Genomic DNA, 23260 nt, shown 5'->3' with positions numbered 1-23260 from the left:
ACTGCTGATCACTAAACTATCCTGCCACTGGCTCACAAGCAGATGGCACATACAGTACCAGAAGCGCCAGACCTGACACTGCATTCCTTGCACCTTTGAGAGTCTCATGTGGAATCCAAGAAATGCAAGACTGCACAGTGGCCCATCCTGTATTTCAGAGATGCAGAACAACTGCACATCACTGCCTTGTGCTACAGGGGCACGAAGCACTCCCAAGAATCAGGGAATTCTTGTGCAAGCTGCAGCTTCACCTATGCTTAAAAGAAAATCTGTTCTTCTTAAATAGTGACTTGCAGCAAGAAGATGTGTTTTAAATCTGGTTAAAGTCACCCAGCCATTTCACTAGAAGGAGTTATAATAAAACTCCAAGAAGTCCGCAATTCAAAAAAAAAGCCCATAGGCTTCAGCAAAAATGCCACCTACTGTCTGTTAAGGTTTCTGTGGGCACATTTTAGATCCACATTTTAACCAAACTAGAGGAGTATTTTTCAACTAAAGGAAACAAATTCAACAAATGTAAAGTTTTCTGGGAAGGTTCATTTTAATTAACTTCAGTCCGTGGCAGCCTTTTTTTAGGGAATATCATGGAGTGTTCTCTGAACTTGACAATGCCATCGTGCTAGAGAAAAACTTTGGTTGCAGGATGTCTACATGAATGCCAACTGAAGTAGCAAAGAGACACATGGTTGGTATCACAATGTCACCATAATTCAGGTACAGAATCAGAGACTAATTCCTGATAGAAAGGTTCTCTGGAGGTCTCTGGTCCAATCACTCCCTCAGAAGGGCACATTGCTCTAAGATGAGTTTGAGTATCTTCAAGGATAGAAGTTCTAAGGATTAAATCTGCATCAAGTTGTTATGAATGAATTACACAAATAAAACACTGCTGAGTACACAGTTGAAAACTAAAATTCTGTTAGAAATTGTTTATGCTACATCAAATCAGAAAGGATCTAACAACCCCTGGTATTTTCACACTGATCACCTGCTCTCAGGTTTAGAGTAAGACCATCCTACTCACTATAATACTCAGTATAAGACTGCTTCATAGTTCCCAGCATAAAGGAGATGTGGTTTATGTGTTTTACCTTCACTTAGGACAATTAAAGAGCAACCCAAATTGTGAGTGGTAGATCTGAATTCCACTAGGCCCAAAGACTGTGAGTTCTCAGACACCTGAGTCCCTTAGTCGTCCTGTGTGAGCAGTTTAACCTCTAATCCTCCCTACAGTTCTTATGAAATAAAGACATACTACGATCCCTTTAAGCAGGAACAAAACACAAAGAAATTGATTGCCCTACACAAGCTCTTAGAAAAAGGATACAGAGGGCCAGGGTCACAATCCCAAGCTACCCCAGTGCTCTAGCCACTGAATTTACCACCTCTCGTAAACCAAAATTTTGGGTTGTCCTGAAAGAGGAGCAGAACCAAGCATGAGATAAAACCTCCTGGTGTTTAGTGGAAGCTGGCTGCCCCCTAATTTCATGTTCCTTTGGAAATACCAATCCAAAAGCCATTTGTAAACTTCAGATTCAATTTCAGCTCTCCAACTGTTTGAAATCTCAGTCATCTTCTAACAAGTAGAGAGCACAGAAAGGGCAAGGGGATGTCAGAACATTCATTGCACATATAGACAGGTACAGTTCCTTCACTGAGTTAGCAGCCAGCCCATGTGGAAAATCTTTGATGCAGCATCATCAGAGGCGCCTGGAGCTCTTCACACAAACAGTGTGGGCAGAGGGGGCCAAGGCTGGATTAATTTCCTGGAATGGGTTACTGAAATAGATACATCTTGATTAAGTCCCTGTACAGACATGTACCTAACACTTTCACGCTTAATTTTTCCATGCATTTTAAAACATTTTAATAAGAGGATACTGTGGAATACGAACTAAAGTGTTCACATTTTACAAACTTCATTTCCACCTTAGTTTTGATTGTAAACACAGAAAGATACCATGTTTTTGGTCTGGACTTTCTGGTACACTTTCTGTACCAAAGATCTATAGAGCACATCAGCAGCTGAGATATGGCTGCTCCAGAACTTCTGATTCGTTGGTCAGCATGCCCTACCGTCATGAAAACAAGAAAATCAGTTTTGTATATCAAGTTTCAGAAGAGAAAATCAGACCATCACTCCAGTTACAACAGAAAAAGAAGGTACCCTTAGACAATGCCTTTCCCTGCAGGTACGAAGGGATTGTTGACCCTAAATTCAAAGGGGAACTTCTGCCCAAGTAGAATACGCAAATACTTGACTCAAATGGAATCACATCAGCTCAATCACAATGACATATTAATCATTTTTATAGACTGTAAAAAGCCTGTCTTTTCTAGACACTGACTTCCTGCTTTAACTCCCAGGCTTCCAGAACAAATTGATTTCATATTTACAATGATCTCCATAATGGACTGTAAAATTCAGCCAATATAAAAATAAACACAGTAAACCCTGGTTTTGTTAGACAGACAAAATAACCTGTTTTTCTAAATCATCATGAAAGGAAAGCTCTTGGGAATTATCTCAGACTTTTCAGTTCAGTCTGTTTATATTCCTGTTCTTTCAAGCGACTTGGTAGACTAGACTTTTTTTCTTTTAAATACCTGTTCCTTCCTCTCTTCCCCTCTGATGAACACGCTCCTGTTATCCTGTTCTCATCCTGGTCCGCAGTTTTCCCTCTCCCGCAGTCCTTCAGCGCTCTCACGGCTGGACTTGCCTGTCTTTGGTGCCACCTTCGGGCAAGTGCTGGTTTGCCACAGAAATACTCCAAAACTCTTCTCTATAAATGCTTTGTAATCTCAGTGTGGGCTCCTCACAAGGATTACTTCCTGAAGGCTCAGTAATTCCCATACAATTATCAGATTGTCTCTGATCCTAGGCCAGACTCTTGATTATTTCCTAGTAACCTGAGCCAAAGGCAAAGCTAGATTCCCAATGGGAAAACTGAACAATCTAATTTAGATATCCACCTGTTTGGGTTAAAATGCCTTTAAAAGTAACTTGTTCAGTTGATCTTATATCATCCAGAAAAGTTAGTTTTCACAGTTTTCAATTTACCACACAGCATGGGTTTAGAATAACATAGTCAGTGCTCCTCTTAAAAATTCTTCTCTTGAAGAAATCAAGGGGAACTGAGATAGATGAGGTTTCGTCTGTATTTTCATGTACATAATTTTTGAAAGACAGCAGCTTTATGATATAGTGGTTAGAAGACAGGCTTCATTTTAAATGTTCTCATCACTCAAATGTTATTTAAACCTAAGCAATACTCCAGCCATGTTTACATAAGTGTCAGTGTGAAATGTTTTCCCAATGGCTTTTTGCACCAGTGGACAATTCCAACTATTCTCAACGGCATTAAGTTCCAATAAATTTCATGAGATAACTGAGTGGGGTCCCTATTAGTACCCAGTAAGAGAAAGAGCTGCAGTTTGATTTTAGCTGCTGAGACCTTACAGAAGTTTATTTTTTCAGCCCAGCAAGGAAGAACCAAATATCACTGATTTCACTGCTCTGTTTCCCTCCTGGCCATAATTGACTCACCCTCCCGCATCCTGCTGAACAACTGACAATCTTCATTCTATAAACTGACACATTTACTAGGATGATTTAAAAATGTGCACCATGCAATTAATTAATGCTGAGCAAATGCTGTCAAGATTAGACTTTTATAGCTAACCAAAGCTTATATGACAACTCATTAAAAGTACTTCGGGCTGAAGAAGTTTTGTCTTTGAGCTTGTACTTGTATATCAGATACATCTGTTACAAATGTATCAGTATTCGTATGTTTTGAAGACTACTCGGGCAACTGCAGGAGTAGTGTTTCACAGGTAATTCCTATCAGGACTGGGCCCTTAAAAGTCAAAGTCAGCTAGGAAGATGTCAATTTCTTGCTATCATTAAGCACTTAAAAATGTATGTATTTTTTCATTTATACATAAAAAGTAATTAATTTCACTAAAATAGGTGCAAGCTGAGAGGATTTACTGTATATAGCACGAAACCTTACATATTCCTTTGGGATATAAATATCAATCTGATTAGCTAGCAGGTCTTGTCAGCCACAGTAACTTATCCCCTGGGGTATCTGAGCCATCACGTGGCTCTAGGACTTCTGTAAAAGGTCAAGGGGACTTAACTAAGGTCTGTATAAGTCCTTCTCTATGTCATTTGAAAAAGAATTAAGTCAAGAGGACTCTGCAGATCTTTTACCTGACAATATTTTCTGTTCTTGGCTTGGGAAAAACTAAGTGGCCAGGTGAGTTCAATCTTTCCTCTGGAGCTTTAGAGGACATCACAATAATTCACACAAAAAATGCATGGAAATAACCAAAGATGCCTGAATGCTGGGCAGTTCTGTAAATAGATTTGGCTTTGTCCTCAGCTTGTGCACCTGAAGACTTAACTAGAAACACCAGTGACTCAGATGCACGATGTGCATCTGAACTAAAGGATGGAGCAGTTGGCTCCTGCAGGGCAGCTTCCCCTGTTCTGCCCTGGGACCTGGGCTCACCTGCCCCCTGACGAGACCTGGCTCCCCTCGGGGCCAGCTCCACAGCTGAGAGAGCAAGAGCAGTGGCAACTCTACCCAACATTGTTCATTTTGCAGTGGTCTTGGCATGGCTCTTCCCAGTATCCTGACAGAAGCTGAAATTGCTGCTGGTCTACAGAGCTGTCAAGGTAACATTTATGTTTTAAATTTGGGGTTTCAGTCTGTTTATCAAATTCCTCTGTCCTTGCTACCCCAAAGTCCCAATTCCAATGGAAACAGAAAATGCTTTCTTACTTAATGCAAGGTAATGGAACAGATGCGAGTTTTAATCTTGGCCAGCCAAGGTACAGGCACCCATCATTTGTTCATTGCAGCAATTTTAAGGATGAAAAAATCCAAAGGCTGAAATCCCACAGCAGAAATCCTGTTTTTTCAGAGAAACTGCTGATTTCAATACAAGCACGATATTTATCATCATGTTCTGCAAATATGTCTTTCAGTGACGTATCAATTTACACGGGTATGTTCCTGCATGCTGAAGACCACAGTCACTATTTCATTATCTTCCTAGGTGTGAGATATCATTGATGGAAAAATCCCATTGATCTGATATAAACTCAGGAAAATCCAAGACTGTTACTTGGGATTTGTAATTAATCCTCACTGTACTACAGAATAGTTTGCTGCTTTTTGATCAAGAAGCTAATTCTTTTTGTTCCAGATGTTTGACTACTTTTCTTCATCTCTTCTTATTTCCATCTGCTTATTTCAGCTGCTGATTCATTTGATCGCAAAACCTTTTTTGTCAAAGTGGGTCTCAAGTCCAAAGACCAAGCTGACAAAGTCTTTGGAATTCTTGACCAGGACAGGAGTGGCTTTACCAAGGAAGAGGAATTGAAGTAAGTAAATAAAAAAGTTACCAACAGGGTTGTGTTTTATCATCTTAAAATGCATGATAAGATCAGAAATATTCCCGTTCCTCCTGCCCCTTTGGATGGGAGACAATTGTGTTTGTGCACCTGTGTGTGAGTGCTGGTGCTGGAGGAGCTGCAAGTCAAATAACAAAGGCAAGGCTGGATCACAACGGGAAAACTCTCTGACAGCACTGAAAATACTCATTTCATGTAGCAATAACTGTCAGACTCTGAAGATAAAAATAGAAGTTCTGCTACAGCTGTTTTTTATTATTATAAGATTTTTTACCAGACTGAATTCAAAGGGCCATTTTTCTCTCATCTTTCTTCCTGTCACATGAATTCTACCTTCCAGATCACATTCATCTGACTTTGAAGTTAAAATTAAGGTTAGAGAAATTCTTGCTGCTAAGACTCTGCATCCTAGGAGAAAGAAGCAAGATAACAAGGGAGGGAAGATGAATCCTGCCACTACAGAGTCAGTGTTAATTTTACTTTTTTAATCCAATGAAACCAAGATGCCACCAAGGATTTTTACAGGCTGTGATGCAGCATCCTCTGACTTCCTTACCCTCACTCTCAATGAAGTTAGAGGAAGTTTTGCCATTAATAGTTCTCAAGAATTGAATTAAGCTTGAAATTTTGCAGCTATTACCAATCCAAACCCTGAACACTTTCAGTACTGTGTCTCACTCGTTTGTTCTCTCACCTTTAACAGACTTTTCCTGAAGAATTTCTCAGCCAGTGCCAGAGCTTTGACTGATGCTGAGACCGAGGCATTCCTGGCAGCAGGGGACAGTGATGAGACGGTAAAATTGGAATGGATGGTAAGACTGCTCTTATTAAAAGGATAATACCTGCCCTTGAGACTTCCTAAAGGCAGCTCTAGGCAGCTGCCCTGCTCCATGTATTGGATGTTATGGATCTGATTTTGAGGTGCTCAGATCTGCTCTGTATTATAGAGAGAATCTAACAGGAACTGACCTCTATTATGCCCCTGACTAAAGTTACCAGTCCCTTTTCTCACCTATGGAGATTTTTTCAGGACTGGAACCCAAATTCAGTCTATAATTTCACTTCTTTTTGCTAATGAACTGCGATACAATGTGACACTTAAATGCAACACTTCCTTTGCCTTAAGTATCTATTGTTATGAATACACAATGAGCTACCTTTAAGGAACGACTATCAGAGGAAGTAGCATTAGTTTCCCATTTTAACTCTAAAAATTAGGAAAGAAATTTTTGACTGTGCGATTACAAATTGAGGTCCCATTTTATTATTCTTTTTTCTTCTTTTTCAGAGTTTCAAGCACTGGTCAAATTGTAACCAGCAGTCAAGATAAAGACCAAGATAGATGTGCCATAAACAATCTTTCCTATTGCAAACCTACCATTTATTTACACATTTTGTACCCTGAAAGGTCAGGAACAATTGTTGGCAAGTGGTTTCACATTGCTGGAATACATCTGAAGTAGTACAAGCACTACTAAAGCCACACTCCCAGGTGTTTTAAGCAGAAGATCTATGCCACTGGGGGACTGAATTGGAATCCACTCTGCTCATCTGAATGTAGGGCATTAAAGATACAAACAAAAATATTAAGAGGATAAATTAAAAGCATCTCTGTGGGCCATTGAATTTTCAATATTTGCATAAATAGCTAGCACATGTTGCTAAAAAAAACAGAATTAATAAAATGTCCAGGTGTAAAACCTGGTTGTAGTAACTGGTAGTGGTATTTAATCAAGAGGCATTTTAATATTGCATTGTTTTTCTGTCATTCTTTATGCAGCTGATCGTGTTTCAGAGATAAGTATACTGCAGGACCATGCACTAATGAAGTCATCAATTTAAGATCAACTGGATCCAGGATGAATTTAGATTACTGAAATAGCTGAAAATTCAAAATCCCCCAAGGAATCCCTCACCTTCATGCCCACCCGATGGCACTGTTGTTCCACTGCCGAGAAGTTCAGTGTTCTGTGTGCTCGAATGAATTCCAGAACACTTCTTGTGTCCCACCTGCCACTTCTGCAAAAAGCACTTCAAAAAAACAAGTCCCCAGTGCTCCATATGAGCAAATGGGGGAATGTTGCCCAAATAATCAACGTTCTGCTGCTTTTCTCCTTCTCAACACTGAGAATAACATAATGCCCACATCTCACAGGGTTGTAAAATGCATCAATGTTTGTGAGGAAAGCACAATAAAATGAAGAGTGCCATAAAAAATTGCTAAGAAATTAATTTTTTTTTTCTTTGCAGACTGATTGAAATAGCAAGACAGACGTAAGGAATGGGGAGAATGCAAATTCTGAGTAGTTGCTCATTATTTGAAGTTGATCCATTTTGTGCACTAGGTTAGGGTTCTGGTTGAAAAGCATGAGTGTGATGATGTCAGCACAATTTTGTCACAGTATAAACGCACAGAGCAATCAAACTGGGCTACAAAAGGAACTCATTGCTAATAGCACCTAATGAAACACCGCACTGTATCTGGTTTTGTCTTAGATATGTGACCAAAATAAACACTCAGCCAAACAGCCTTTTAAAAAATCTACATGGCTTTGACCATCCCAAACGTTGTACTTCCAACATTATAGTTGCTCCTACATACTCTTTTAAAAAAATTTGGAGCTCTTGAAAAGTCTGTTCTTGGACATAAATCCTGCAAAAACTGGTATGACTGTCTCATACTGTACTTGTTGGAGGTCTTTAAGAAGATGTTTTAATATTTGCAGATCAAAAATCTTAATTTCAAAATTGCCTGCAGATGTTGTTGTGGTTCTAATGCACAGCATATTTGTGAAGAGACATTATGGAGAAGGAAGAAAATATCAATACAATGGTGGAGAAATCATCATATTACACAAAGGTAAAGCAATCTACAAGACTTTAATGAATACCCAATAATGTGTTCATGCTCTATACATCAGCCAAAGATATATTTCCATTAACTCTAATTAATGAATCAGGTCCTAATATTGTAGAATTTTCTATAAGAGTGAAAAAAGAATTAGCCATAAGCAAACTGACATTCATTATTTCAATGTCATCTCAGGAGAGCAATTAAAAAAGGAAATTTTGCAGAATTAATAACTGCAGCCTGATTGCAGTGCTAAAAGCTCTCATTATTGTCAGAAAATGCTTTGTGTCTCAGCTGATATCATGTTTTATGTGTTCCTTGTGCAGTATGGGTCACCCAGACATTTTCAAGAATTGTACCAACATTAATGGCCAAATGAGAGAGAAAGGCACAGACATCTCAGATAACTTCTGAGATAGCAGGCAGCTCCTTTATTTAACCACATTTACTTCCAGCCTGATTAGCCTGCTAGGCCTACAAATCTAAGACAATTTCACCACTTACCATTCCATTAAGAACAGTAAAAAATTCATGACAAGGTAAGTCTGGTATCAGCTTCAGTGATCACTCCAGGAAGTTAAGAAGAGCTTGTGACTAGAGACGTTTTTAGACCTTTCCTTTTTCCAGCATTACCACTAAGCAGATCAGTGGAGAAAATGCTGTTTTCTTTGCACAAGCGTACACTCACTCACTTTCTTTTCCTCTCTACCTCTCACTCACACAGGCTGTCAGGTACTGTGAAATTTCTGTAACTACTTACCATGGGATTTAAGAAAGCTCTTCAAATTGTGCCTCAGCTGGAAATACTGCTGCCTGACCATAAACATTCCCAAAGAGCTCCCTTAAAGTGAACAACATTCTGCTGCAATCAGACATTTGGAGGTCTGAGACCCTAAATATGGGATTGCCTCTTGTCAACAGAATTTTGTCACATGCTTGTTGCATGTGTTTTAATGGTTTGTCTGAGTCTCCTTTCTTTAGGCCATTTCTGTTAAACGAGCAACTTTTGATGATTATTAACGATAAAATTAACTCTAATTACAGGGTAATTCTACTTCAAGCCTCACCAAGGGTTATACATCCTCCTACAGCTGAAATTAATGGCTGACATCCCACTGAAATCAGTGAGGACAGGCAGTGAATACAGAAGTAGCTGGAAGCACCTCAGTGCTATTTGGTTCATTTTACCATGGTTCCTTACACTGTGGGGTACAGTGAAATGCAGCCATGTGCAAAGAGCCTTTGGTAACAGTGTAGTAGCACTGTGCTTATCTTTTACATGTCACAATAGGCAGAATCCAGATTATTTCACAGCCTCCAGCATTAGGGCATAGTTATTCCTAAAATAGACAGAAACCCTGAGCAATGTAGAGTTTTAAAGATCACTCCATCTGACACTGTCTATAATGCTGACAGCAGACAGAAACATGTTAGACAATTACATTTAGGGTCAGAGACAGAAAATTGCATTACTGAGTAACAGAAGAACTTCCAAGTGCTTTTAAAGACAAACACATATCAAATGCTGGCAGAGATCTTCCAGAACAGCTTTTTAAGTTAAAAAATATGTTTATCAGACCAGACTCTATGAATTAGTGACACTATTATTCATCTATGTTGGTCTATCCTGCTGTCATTTTCAAACAGAAATCAAGTCCATTCCCACAGAATGATAAGGACATCATTTGAACTGAGGAAAATCCACATGGTATTTCCCCCAGCATGAGAAGTACCTGCTCTCCTCTAGGTCCAGACCCACAGTGCTGCAGAATCTATCTCGTATCTTGGGTTCTCTAGTCCAGATCCCTGCTCAGTGCTCTGGGTAATATCCTCTACCTGCTGCAGGGAAAGAAAGCTCTGTCACTGGGGCCTGGCTTTCCTCCTTCATCACAGCAATGCACAGGACCAAAAAAGTCAAACACTACAGCATGTGCTCAAACTTCTCCGGAAATATGGTAAAATACTGTGGCCCGAGCAACAATTCAAGTTAAATGCTGTAATTATTTCTTTATTTCTATGTGATTAAAACATGTGCCCTAAGAGACCACTTGAAGTGGCAGGATAGAATTCATTTTGTTGTAAAGGTCCTTTTCAATGATTATAGCTGTAAACACACTAAGATTCTCTGCCGTCACCACTGAAACATCAACACTACTATCAACCACAGAGGTTACTGAGTATCTATTTTAGTTACTTCCAAACTCATTACAAAGGCAGAATCTGTTATCCAGGATCATGATACAACTGGCCCTGACACAACCAGGGCTGAAAGATGGAGTTGTGTGGGTTTGAGAACAGCTGCTGCAGCATCTCTTTACACTGTTGTAGTTGGTCTCAGGTTAACACCTCTCCTCTGATCTCACCTGAGACAACTGCTGATGTTTCTTTTGCATCTGCTTGAAGTCATGGCTTTGGTTGACTGCCACTGCTAATTAACTCTGTACTTTATGCCAAACAGAACACAAAGGGTACATGTCTAGTCCACAACCTGTCAATGATTTACCAAATACAACTTTTCTCTGATTCTTAGAGAAGTAAATAGCACTTGATTTGAAGACAATTGTTTTATATGTTTAGATTCCTAGCAAGAACTTGTCAATATGAATATTCTGTATTTCTCAGAATCACATCTTCAAGTTTAATTCTGGAAGTCTGAAGACAAAAAAAAAAGGCTTTAATATTACTTAATAAAGACACCTCATGTGAAAACGACACTAGGTATGCAACTACATGAATATTCAGATGATCAAGCCAATAGAACTTTCAGATGTCTCTCATAGAGAAAAAAAACCCCAAAACCACATAAACGAACAAACAAAAATTAATATTTTTCTTGAATTTTATAGGAACGAGTGCTAAACATTCCTGGAAAACTGTGCAAAACTCAGATTCTGTGCCAGATTTTGCACTATTGTTAACTGCCCATTATTTAGCAGCTGTTGTTCTGGTTGAATTATTAGGGATTTTCTTTATAATGTTACACTACTTGCATAGCATCTTCTAAAAAAACATGTTCACAGATCTCATTTTCTGAATGCATAATGTAATTACAATCACCTAAGCTAACACATAACCCAGAAGTAAGGAAAACAGGCAGATAATTCAGATGTAAAACAGATTATCTCATCAAAATATCCCTTAATATACTAATCCCTGATTATTGCATTCTAATTGTAGTGGAGGGAAACCTGTACTTCAGATGAAGTGTCATTAATAAATAAATAAAACCCAGTAACCCTAGATTCCCACCTGTATCAATGTACAGTGACATCAACTTGATTCTGAAATTCAGCTCTTTTAGGCTTTTGTAAACCATCTTTCAGCCAGGATTAGCATCACTTTTGTTGTCAGCATTGAATTTCAAACATTAAAAGATCCCTTCAAAAGCAATCATAGCAATTATCTCACTTTTATTTGAGATCATATTCTAATATAATACTAATTCTGGCTATTTTACTCCTGCTGAATACACACAAAACCAGCTCAGCACTCTGTGTGCCACGGCAGAGTGTATGAGGTAACCAGATGTTGTTCTTTGAACTTTTGGTGCTTTTATTTTAAATACAATGCCCAAATTAGTTGCAGACACATCTTGAACTGCTTGAGCATTACATGCTCACCTCAATCTTGTCGTTTTCCTCTACTTCATTTCAATTCCCTCGTTCTCATTAGCTGCCAATAATTAGTGTCTTATGGCAAGTGAAACACAAACAAAGAGAGCAGTTCCATGAGTACTGTGTAGGAGCCAGCAGAAATAAGGGAAGTCTTCTATAAAGGAACATCTATGACACTGTCACAGAGCACTAAAAAAAGCCCTTTTCTCTAGAGACGGCAGTAAAAAAAGAACCCTTCTGTTCAAACTCAGATAACTTGAGATAATCATAAAGGAGAAAATACAACAGGGTGTAAAAAGGTACCTAAGAGGTTGAAAGTTATTTCAGGGTGATTCTGGAGAAAGCACAGAATGAACTTAGCTCCCACTGACACTGCCTGACATCACAACATCATGGAAATCTCAGGCAGAAAGCAACACAAATAGGCAGTACGGAATAAAGAAGATAAATGGAAAGAGCACCAAAAGATTCAGCTTGTACAAATCAGCACTGTTAAATTTGTTTTAATCACACAATACTAATCTACAACTGCCCAGGGTTCTTAGGTGTAATAGGAAAATGTTCTTCCAGGTCGCTATAACCAGTTTTCCCACTGGAAGCAATAGAAGGAGCATTTGTTTGTTCCTGGACAGCTGGTATTTGGGATCAAAGGTAAGTCTGATTATTTGTGATTTATTCCTTGGCATACAGAAGAGGTAGCAAAAAAGGTAAAAGTATCATTAAATTATGTCTGCTTTTTGTGTTACTTATACCTTGCATTTCTCTATCCAAATTAAAACAGTGCTATGCAATATTGCTATGATTGACAGTTTTCTCACTGTCATTAAACCAAGTAGGAGTAAACCCACTGTAGTTCATTAACTTACATCAAGGCTTAGATATATTTATTATTCTGCTCCACAGCATAATTTGCAACCCTTGCTACTATAAAAATATTTCCTCTTTGCCATACCATGCCATTTCCATTCATTTAAAAATAAAACAATGCTCATGGATTAAGAGAACATTAGTTTAGCTACCACAATTGACTATTACACAATAAATACTAACCAAAATACACATGAGTTTTATTGGTCTTCATCCTAGAATTTTGCCCATATTAACCCCCTTAAAGATGGAAACAGATTTTTGTCTGAGAAGGAAAACCTCCTATCTGCTGTTATGAATTTTCTTAAGGCTTTTTGTTCCAAAAGTAATACTCCTGAAATATATAATAAACTCTAATTTACAATTAAAATTTCATTATTAATGAAATAGATTGTGAGAGTGTGTGTTATAAAATGTATTTAAAACTATTTCCACACTAACAATGTCTGATTCCTACAACCTACAGAATTTGCTACAACTAGTAAGCCTATTATTGATTTCATGTAATTCGAAACATTCAAAATGGATTATTAAGTAGGCCAACCGATTATACATCATCTTCCAAGGAATACTGACAACAAGATCATTTTATTCAGCTTTACCTAGTTCAGTTTTCTGCCACTGAAGGCATTGGTTTCTGTTTCTGTAATTCAGGAAACGGTCAGGAAATACAAAATGAAGCTTACTGTAGAAAGATCACCCAAATTAGGAAATGCTTTCCTCTACCCTAGTGACAAGTTATCTTTGTCAGAATGACACATTGTCACCTCTGATCTTTCATCTCCTACCTCCCTTATATATTCCATTCCAAAGGATCAACAGACCCAGGGAGAACAAATTCATTTCTTTTCGTAAGGATTTGACTGCTGGAGTCACCTTCCAAAGAGTGACTTTCAGGTGCAGAGGTTACCTCTTAACATACTTGGAGGCTGAAAGGTGCTTCTGATGGCAGAGTTGTACTTAATTAAGCACTAGTGGATTTATTTTAAAAAACCCTACTTTTTGTCCGTATTATCTTAGGATATAAATAGAAAGAAAACTTTAATTAGTTAAGGAAGAAATTTGAGCCAGGTCTCAATTCAAACATTTGATCCATGAAAGTGTAACCTAAGTAGTGGTTATTGTCACCTTTTGAATCCTTTATAAGACAGAGTGGCAAGCCAGAGCCAACAGTACGTTTTTGCCTGGTATCTCCTCAACTATTTTTCCTTTACCTAGCTGAGAAAATTCAGAAGGTGAGCAGCTGACTTGAGATTAATTAAATAAAATTACTGTGCAGAGCTGCACCAGTAGTAAGTACAATAACCATTGTTCTAAGGTTTTTATTTTAATTGCTGGAATTACATATGGATGGACTTTATATAGATAAGTATCTGTTTTCTTTTTATTCTTTAGAGTTGTTGGGGGAGATAATAGAAGCAAATTTTCTTACCTTTCCTTTTCCAACTGCAGATATTGTTACTTGTATTGCCAGATTCCATGCATTCCAGTAAGACTGGAATTATTTATTAGATTAATGGTTACATAGAGTTTTAAAATGTGCTTTATTTATATAGGTTGTAGATAAATGACAAAATATTGAACATTAACTCACAACACAGCTAATGTAACCCATCTTATTAAAAAGCATTATTTCTGCACTGCTATTTTGAAGGAAGTGATGTACTAAACCTTGTAATTTGTTAAGGAATAGCAGAGATGTTGGTTTGATCAGTGAGATTCATCTAGTCTTGTTGATGTTATATATCTTCAAACCACGGAAAAACCCAATTTGCTGTAAGATGCATTTGCATTTCAAAACTCTGCAATATTCTATTTTGTGCAGGTTTAAAATGAGCCTTACAGACATTCTAAGCCCTTCTGACATCGCTGCTGCTCTGCGGGACTGCCAAGGTGAGAAAACAATTAAAACTCTCAAAATCTATTACTTTGTGCAACACCTGGCAAGTTTAACTCATTCCCAAAGAAATATTGAACAAGTGCATACTTGAAACAGACTTCTGTAATCTCTTTACTCAGCTGTCACAGTATGTTTGTTCATAACTGGTTTATATTGTCAATTTGGAGCATCCCCACATGATTTTGTGGGATGTTTAGGAGGCTATGGGGCAGTATGGCAAATTCATTCATTCTTTGACAGGCTTCACCTACTGGTCTTGTTTAGAACAATTAAAATGTAACAAAGTAGCATCCTCAGACCGTTTAGGAACAGTGAACACAGTGGTCTGGGGTTAATTTCTTTATTAATTTATTTTCAGCTCCAGATTCCTTTAGTCCCAAAAAATTCTTTCAGATCAGTGGGATGTCTAAAAAGAGTAGCAGCCAGCTCAAGGAGATCTTCCGGATTCTCGACAATGATCAAAGTGGCTTTATTGAGGAAGATGAGCTCAAGTAAGGATTTTGTTGACTACTTGGAGGCTATCAAAAAAATCAGCAGTTTTTCCATTCCAGAACTTTCAGTAAATGTGAACAAAATTTATGCTAAATGTTGATAAAACCTTCAGCAGGTTGTGAAAAGTGTATTTAAATAGATAATCCCTACAGAGAGAAGCAAATTAATAATACCTGCCTTTTATGCTCAATATAGAAAAAAAGAGCTCCCTGGGGCTGGATTTTCATAGTGGACAGAATCAATTTAATCAGGCTTGCACCTACAAAGCGGAAATATATACAACTAAGATTTAGCTTGTCAAACAGTGTTTGAAGGACTCGGCTATTGTGGTAAATTATTTAGAGATAGCTATCTGTTTGATTACACAACAAGCATAAAAAATATTATGGCGTGAAAGTCTAAATCCAAGTTGTTTCCTTCCAAGGTATTTCCTTCAGAGGTTTGAGTGTGGAGCCAGAGTGTTAACCACCTCAGAAACCAAGACCTTTTTGGCAGCTGCAGATCATGATGGGGATGGTAAAATCGGGGCTGAAGGTATTACCTGCTTTAAATACAGAATGAGGCACCTCAGGATGTTTGTAGTGATGTGGGATTCTCTTTTATGTTGATGGTACGTTTAATGTACCCTCTGGTTTTACTGAAACCCTTGAGTAGCAACCTGTTTAAGGGTAGAAATGGTCCCTGATCTTAGAGATTCATCTTTGCAATTCCTTTTGCATGAGCAAGTAAAAAACCCTAAGGAACTTTCCTGTTGCCACTCACTCCCATATTTCCAGTTGTTCTGAAAGGAACTGCCCCTCATGTCTCCTTCCACTTACTCTAACGTAAGGCAGCGCTGGCATCACTTGGAATACACAAATGTAAAATCAAGGACAAAAGAACCAGCTGCACACAGGAGAACAAACAGCTCACACATCAGCTCGTTTCCAGCAGCTACTGCCCCACAGAAATTCCACTGGGCACTGAAATCATTCTCAATACGTCCCTTGTAGTTCCATATTTGTTTTGCATGAGAAGAACAGAATGATCAAGTGACACTACCCCAGTATGAGATCCCATAACAGGATCTGTGCAGGGATGGATGCTGTCTATCTCCAGTGGCAGGTTAAGGACCAGACAGGAAGGAGCAGCAGTTTTAGGAAGCAGCACACTGCACTCACCACGTGGAAACACTGGTGTGGTATAATGGCTGCACAGTGCAGAAACCCCCTGATTTCCTAATTCCGTACTTCTGTGCTGTCCTTTGGAGACAAAGCACACACACAAAAGGCCTGCAGCTAATGGCAACTCGCCCCATGAGAGCAGCGAGCTGCCTGGACGAGCATGAAAGGGGCTTAGGGAATAGCATGCAGGGAATGTGCTGGCGTGCAGATTCCCCGGCTCACTGCACCAGCAGCACTGAACTCTTCTGTTTCTTTCTTTGGAAGGAATTAAACCCAGTTCCTTAGGAACTATGCCAGAATAAACATACATGATTTATGAAGCAATCTGTATATTAATATAGTCACTCAGGGATGGGACTGATCAGATACTCTAATTCATGGAAGCCAAACATTTAAAAGATCTTTAAAATAACAGTATCTTATTGCACAACTCAACACGCCAGGACCATACCACATAGAACTGCCCAGTGTTTTTAGCTTTAGCCTGTGCTCTAAATCAACACTTCTCAATGTCTGAAGCATTACAAACAGCTAATAAAACACACACACTCGCTTATCATTTTTTCACTTCAGCTATTACCTGCTTCTAACTTAAATTCCATATAAGCCACTCCATTATTTTTGCCGAAGATCAGTATTATGCAGAGAGAAGGCCAAAATGACCCTGAATATTTAATTATTCCCTGTAAGTGTCATCAAAACACTGCTTTTCCGTGTGTTGTTTAGAAGAGGATGTTTAGGTGGTGCCTCTTGTCCACACATTTCTTCTCTGGTCATCTATCAGATAACTGTTTTCTGTTCATTCCTATTCTAAATCTCTTGATAAGACACTAATCCTTTACTCCTAATCCTTTCATGTGAATATTTCTTTCATGTAAATATTCTCTTATCTTTCACAGAATTCCAGGAAATGGTGCAGGCTTAGGACCAAACAAGATAGAATTGGGATGAATCTGCACAAGACACTCAAAAACCTTGAAAATTGGGAGTCCCTTATTTATCTTGTCAGGGTCTGTTATTTTTTCACTGACTTAGCAACATAATGGAACACTGATTACTGATTTTTTTCATTGTGTGGACTATTTACCATGTTCTAACCTCTACTTTAGCAGACACTTCCCTTAAAAATATCCAATAAAAAGTAATCATATACTGTAGCCTGTGTCTATTTTTTTGACTCCTATATTGAAACATGAGAATTCTTAAACCAAAAGTGTTAATCCCTCCAAGATCTTGAACTTATCAGATCCTCATATATGGAACATCTTTTGAAATTAGTGGGAGTTCTGTTTGGATTCAGCCTTCTGGATTAAGTTTAAATTCTCAGAACATTCAGATTTTCACCAAAGACTAGGAGCTCAGATACAGTTGTGAGATAGATGAGGGTAAAATCTCTCACTGACCTCCAAGTGAAAAGCAGTCGTATATTTTTGCTTAAGAAGTGGGTTCTGCATGAGGTTGTTGCAGTTTCAAACCACTCTTTTATACCAGCTAATTAACAGATGAAGAAAGAGAAACCACATGCTTTCCTGCACAAAGAATTAAAAGGAAAGCCTATGAGGACTTGATGTTTCAGACAACTGTGAGGTTTTAAGAAGCAGAGGGGAAGCAAGATATCTTCTTGGTGGTATTTTCTCATTTTCTCAACAGGGAGGACTGAAAGTGTGGAGGAAGAATTTGTAAAAATGCATGTTGAGAAAGCTCCAACGTACTCTCCCTGGTGGGCTGGACTGACCTGTTAAAAATGTCCTTCACATCCATCTCTGGGGATGATGAAGAAACGTCTTTTTATGAGCAAACTATTCACTCATTAGAAAAGGAGATATTCAGATGCTCTGATGGAGTATTTATACCTTCACTTACTTTCTCAACATCAGCAAGTTGCAGGGCACACACATGCAGCTTGCAGAGGCACCACAACACGACAGAAGCCCTTAAGCAAAGTGAACAGTTCAGTCACTGCAGTTCCAGTGCATTTCTTCCTTTGCTGCATATGACTACATTCAAAATTAACTGCATTTCTTCCTTACCAAAAGTCTCTATGAATACTGGTAATTGTGCACAAAAACACCAAACCCAGAACAGAACTGTTTATGAGATAACCAGCTACTCCTGGGCAAGAGATTAACAAGTCTGAATGGACTTGAGAAAAGGACCATGCATCTTTCAGAGCACCAGAGTCACAGAGTCCATAGAGTTAATGCTTCCATATGCTGAGCCTTTGCTCTCTCCCAGCCTGTTAACAAAACAGTACTTGAAAAATTTCTGTTGGTTAAAACATCCTCATCATCACAGCAAAAGCAGTTAAATTAAGTTCTCCTGTACTCATTGTGAAGCAAATTTCACACAGTTCCATCCTCCGAGACACCCTAGACACCTTAACCCAAACAAATTCCATAATGATTCCTCCCTGATTTCTCCTCTGTGCTCTCTGCAGCTACCTACTCTTTTGGGAGCCAAGCAATGGCAAGCCAGGCTAGAAACATCAACTGCCTTTTAAAAAAACACATACATAGCAATCCACAATTCTTAACAGTTGACAATTGAAAACAGAATTTTTGTATCATTTCGAGATGTTTTCAAGCAGATTAACTTGGTATACAAGTTGTTTGTAAGCTGGTAGACTCAATACATGTGAGAATTTAATATGGCCATCACACTTTTCCTTTTATTGTGAAGAAATAATACAAACTGATAAAAAATGAACACTGAATTTTGATATTACTTTTTAATGTTGTGAAATATGCTCACCTGGCATAAATCTCTAGAGTATCAGTGACTTAAACAGAGATATTCAGATTTACACAAGCTGAGGGTCTGACCCATGGCCATTCTCAGAGCATAAGATGGATGTCACAGGATAGTCACAAGAAATAAAGTCTGTTCTTGGCAATGAAATCAGTCTGATGACAGAAGGGTCTTGGAGTAGTTCACATGTAAGTAACAAACAAACTGCTCTGCATTTCACTGACAATTAAGTGTCCTGACCTTGACTAATCATGTTACATCAGGCAGGCAAATGCCTGTAATATAAAGAATTTTCCAGGTGCTGTTGCACTCTGAACTCTAGCTCCTCTCAGTGTCTCAGCCTTTGCACTGTGCCCTCAACAAAGAAACCCAGAGGCAAAGCACAAATTTTGTTATTCTCCACTGAGATGCAACAGGATGCTGGAGCAGGTCACCAAGCAGAAAAAAATACACTTGCTCCACTCAAGATATTCTGAGGTCTCTCAAACATCCAAAGTATTGCAGTTAAAGAGTCTTTCCATGCTTTCCATCAGGAAAAAAGGTACCTTAAAAACCCCAGTAGGACAGCACCTACCCCAGCAGATTTAAGTAACAGAAAACTTGCTGACTTGTAGGAAGAAACACTTAAAACATCACTTCACCAGGATCCTTGAAACATTAAATCATACTTTTGAATACTCTTGTGAAACATGTGATAGTCATAACTCAAACTGGATTTATTCACTGACAAAGATACTTGTCTGCTCCCTAGCATAAACCAACACATCATTGCTAAAGCTCCTAGAGATGTGGCATGTAGAATTCCCAGTGCTTCAGGCAGGCCCCTGTAATTGAGAAAGCTCCTGGGCAGGGTTTTATTGACTGATAAGGAAGGAACAACTGAATATACTGACCATATTTAACCCCCATTTAACACATGGATATGGGTGCTCACTATAAGTACATATTTAATTAATAGGGTGGAAATAATAATTAATCTACTGCATTCACCACAATTTGACATGAAAGGCAGCAGTCAGAAATCACCCATCACTGGCAGTCAGAAGTTGCAAGTGGTTATCAGAATTGCCACTTGTACATTGCATAACACAATTATTCACTAGACACAACTACTATAAAGATACATTATAGAAAATACCAGAATACTTATGATTCCCTTAAAATACAGGTCTCAGAAATGCTATTCCATGTTCAGGTCATGTACCCCCTAATACCTTGTGCCAGTCTACCCTGTCTGTGAACAGTTAAAATTAAAATATAAAAAAAACCTGTAGCCTTATTCAACTTCTAAGCAGAAAAATTCCATGCCTTAAATATGTCAAACTGTGGCATCATTCTTAATGTAATTTTCATTTCTTGCAGTGCTCAGAATGGAAATAATTAACATATTAATATAATCCATCTTCAGAGCTGAAATTCTTTTAACTGCCTAGCCCCTTCCTCATCTTCTCTTACCAGCTTTTCTTCAGACCCAGGCTAGCAACATTAAACAAAAAACCCATTTCAGTACTTCAAGTTTTGCATGAAAGCAGTTTTTCAGTTGCTACTCAGTAACTTTGTATTCTTAATCATAACCCAAGCTAGTGTAAAGTTACTGCCTTCCTTTATGAAATCTCTGGTCCTGCAAAGCAAATGCATCCATTATTAAACCATTACTCACCACGACACTCACAGTGCTGCTCACATTCCCTGACATCACACACAACAGAAGAAGTCTGGGGGATGTGAAGGCTGTCTTAGCAGGAGCCCAGCTCCAGCTGCACTGTTGTGTTTTCCCACACAGCTCCACAGGCCTCTTGCAGTGTTAACAAAGCGTGCAGACCAGGGATACACAGCCATTGTGCTTTTTGCTGGATCACAGCATTGTTTTGTAATTTATTTGCTAAACTAATCCCAAACTGCTGAGTCTACACATTTGTTAACACATTTAGACCACATTCTGTCAATGGAACAGCTATTTGAGCTGTCAGCTGTATTTATTTAAAGCTGTCAGCTCTAACACCCAGAATGATTTATGGTATACCTTTTTGTGAAGTCTGCTACTGCACAGCTGACAGAAGTGCTCAAAATAGTATCCAGAAATAGGCTCAACAAACCAAAACATATGTCTACACAATACTATATCTTACTTCTACGTATTTTTAAACATAAATTGGAAAGCACTCATAAAGTTGTTAATTGTTTGTCCCTTGATGCAGGGGTTGTCCTGCAAATTCCCAATGTACTTATGCAGCAGTTTAATTTTACATAATCATGGGCTGGGAATCACATTTCAAACTCGGGGTGATCTGATGCCACTTTGCAAATGTCAAGGTGTGGTGTTACTGCACATACAATTAAGAAGATGGGATGAAATTGGAACCACAATCGAAGTTTCTTCATGCCCTGTTAATGTGTACATTAGAAATGTAATAATTTAATTGAATCTGTTATCACTTGCTTGTTGTAGATTCTCGCAAATACTTCCACCAAAAGCAATGTTGATGAGGTTGCATTGAGCAGAATTATATGTTAGCAATCACTACACATACATTAATTCCCTTCCTAGGGAAAGTTGGACACAGAAACCCCTTCCTCAGCAATCCCCATTTACAGTGAGTACCCAGTGTCCAACTCTATGTACCTCCACAATACATCCCTTGCACCAGTGTTTGTATTGCAGCAGTAAACAGGCACCCCAGTCACAGCCCAGGATCTCCATCTTACTAAGTCCTGAACAAACACACATCTAAACATTTCAACCAACACAAACAAAAATCTACAGTCCCTGCTGTTTTATGACTTCTTTGGTAAGAAATTATTTAACTTGACTATCAATACTATCAATTTTAAGAATTCTCCTGTTTTGCTTTAAGTGAGTAGTATAAGCAAATGAACTTCCCCTCTGGCCTGATCACCACCTCACCCCTGCCTGCAGTGGAGCACAAGCAAGGAGTGGAACTGGGCTCCTTTTGTTTGATGTATTCAATCCTGATTGGATCTTCCCAGAAATTGTCTCAAGTGTGCTGCAGCCTTCACATGGACAGATCACAGTGAAAGGCCTGTTCTGCACACACTGTTGATTTTTAACTCAGAGCTGTAGGGTAGCAAACAAGAATTACTGTATATGGATACCTCACCTTGACACATTTGGCCTGATCCTTCCTCAGACCCTGCTCAGGGAAAGGCTGCGGAGCTCAGCACAGCAGGGCCTTCCCTCATCCTGCTTTGCTGGCAAGGGGAAGGAGTCACCTTCTGCTATGACCTCTCTGAAAACACCATGAAATGATAAAGAAGATTCTCTCTGCAGCTTTGGAAACATTTCCTACAGCTGTCCGAGAACTGGCTGGCACTGTCTGGAAATGCTCTGTCTGTGGTGTGGCTCAGCCTGTTGTGTCACTCCTGCCTGTCCAGGCCACACAGGAGGAGCTGCTCACTCTTGAGAGGTTTGGGTTAAACGCCACCTGTGCGGGCAGGAAAGGTGACACCCAAGGTAGTGGTGATCTCTGCACCCATGGAAAGGAGCCTGCACACATCCACATGAACTCACATATCCAAACTCGGTGCTGAGCCAGCCCGGAGGACCTCAGCATGGCCAGGGGAGGTGAGCCAGAACTTCTATTTCACGCCTCCTCTCCCTCACAAGGCACCAGCCTCCTCCAGGCCAGGCACTGGGAGGGTTTGCAGCCACGGCACAAGGCAGTAGGGATGGGATGGAGATGACTCCAGCAGGATTTGCAGCCACGGCACAAGGCAGTAGGGATGGGATGGAGATGACTCCAGCAGGATTTGCAGCCACGGCACAAGGCAGTAGGGATGGGATGGAGATGACTCCAGCAGGATTTGCAGCCACGGCACAAGGCAGTAGGGATGGGTCAGAGATGACTCCAGCAGGATTTGCAGCCACGGCACAAGGCAGGAGGGATGGGATGGAGCTGACTCCAGCAGCCCAGGGGGAAACAGCGGTCATCCCTCTCTGGCTTACACCGCTCAGTTTTTGAGTACACACATTAAATATTAAATTGCTGTAGTCTTACAGCATCTCTATTCCACACAGTGCTGCTACTGCACTGGATTGGATTCTCAAGGAATACACCAGCTGCTGAGGCTGAGGACTATCTGGAATGATGCTACTGGCAATGAAAGTAAATATAAACTCAGTGTGATGATAGGAACTGAAATAATAACAAAAGGGGAAAAAAATTTGAAAAACTCAAG

At 39.2% G+C, this 23260-nt stretch overlaps 2 protein-coding genes across 2 annotated transcripts; both read left to right on the top strand.

The window, feature by feature from the left end:
* The first annotated feature begins 999 nt into the window (after positions 1–999).
* LOC116451983 (parvalbumin beta-like) lies at positions 1000–7128 on the top strand. The gene is given in 6 exon segments (XM_032126026.1): positions 1000–4265; positions 4617–4687; positions 5272–5398; positions 6132–6214; positions 6217–6240; positions 6717–7128. Coding segments are annotated over 5 exon segments (321 nt in total). The 5' UTR covers positions 1000–4265; positions 4617–4626; the 3' UTR covers positions 6743–7128.
* Positions 7129–14588: 7460 nt separating this feature from the next.
* LOC116451984 (parvalbumin, thymic CPV3) lies at positions 14589–17240 on the top strand. The gene is made up of 4 exons (XM_032126028.1): positions 14589–14653; positions 15019–15151; positions 15577–15686; positions 17215–17240. Exons 1-4 carry the CDS (start codon positions 14593–14595, stop codon positions 17238–17240), a joined length of 330 nt encoding a protein of 109 aa, XP_031981919.1. The 5' UTR covers positions 14589–14592.
* Positions 17241–23260: the final 6020 nt, after the last annotated feature.

The sequence above is a fragment of the Corvus moneduloides genome, chromosome 16, assembly GCF_009650955.1.
Source record: "Corvus moneduloides isolate bCorMon1 chromosome 16, bCorMon1.pri, whole genome shotgun sequence".
Lineage (NCBI taxonomy): Eukaryota > Metazoa > Chordata > Aves > Passeriformes > Corvidae > Corvus > Corvus moneduloides.
Note: the sequence above shows the minus strand (reverse complement) of the source record. Positions and strands in the feature narration are given on the sequence as shown.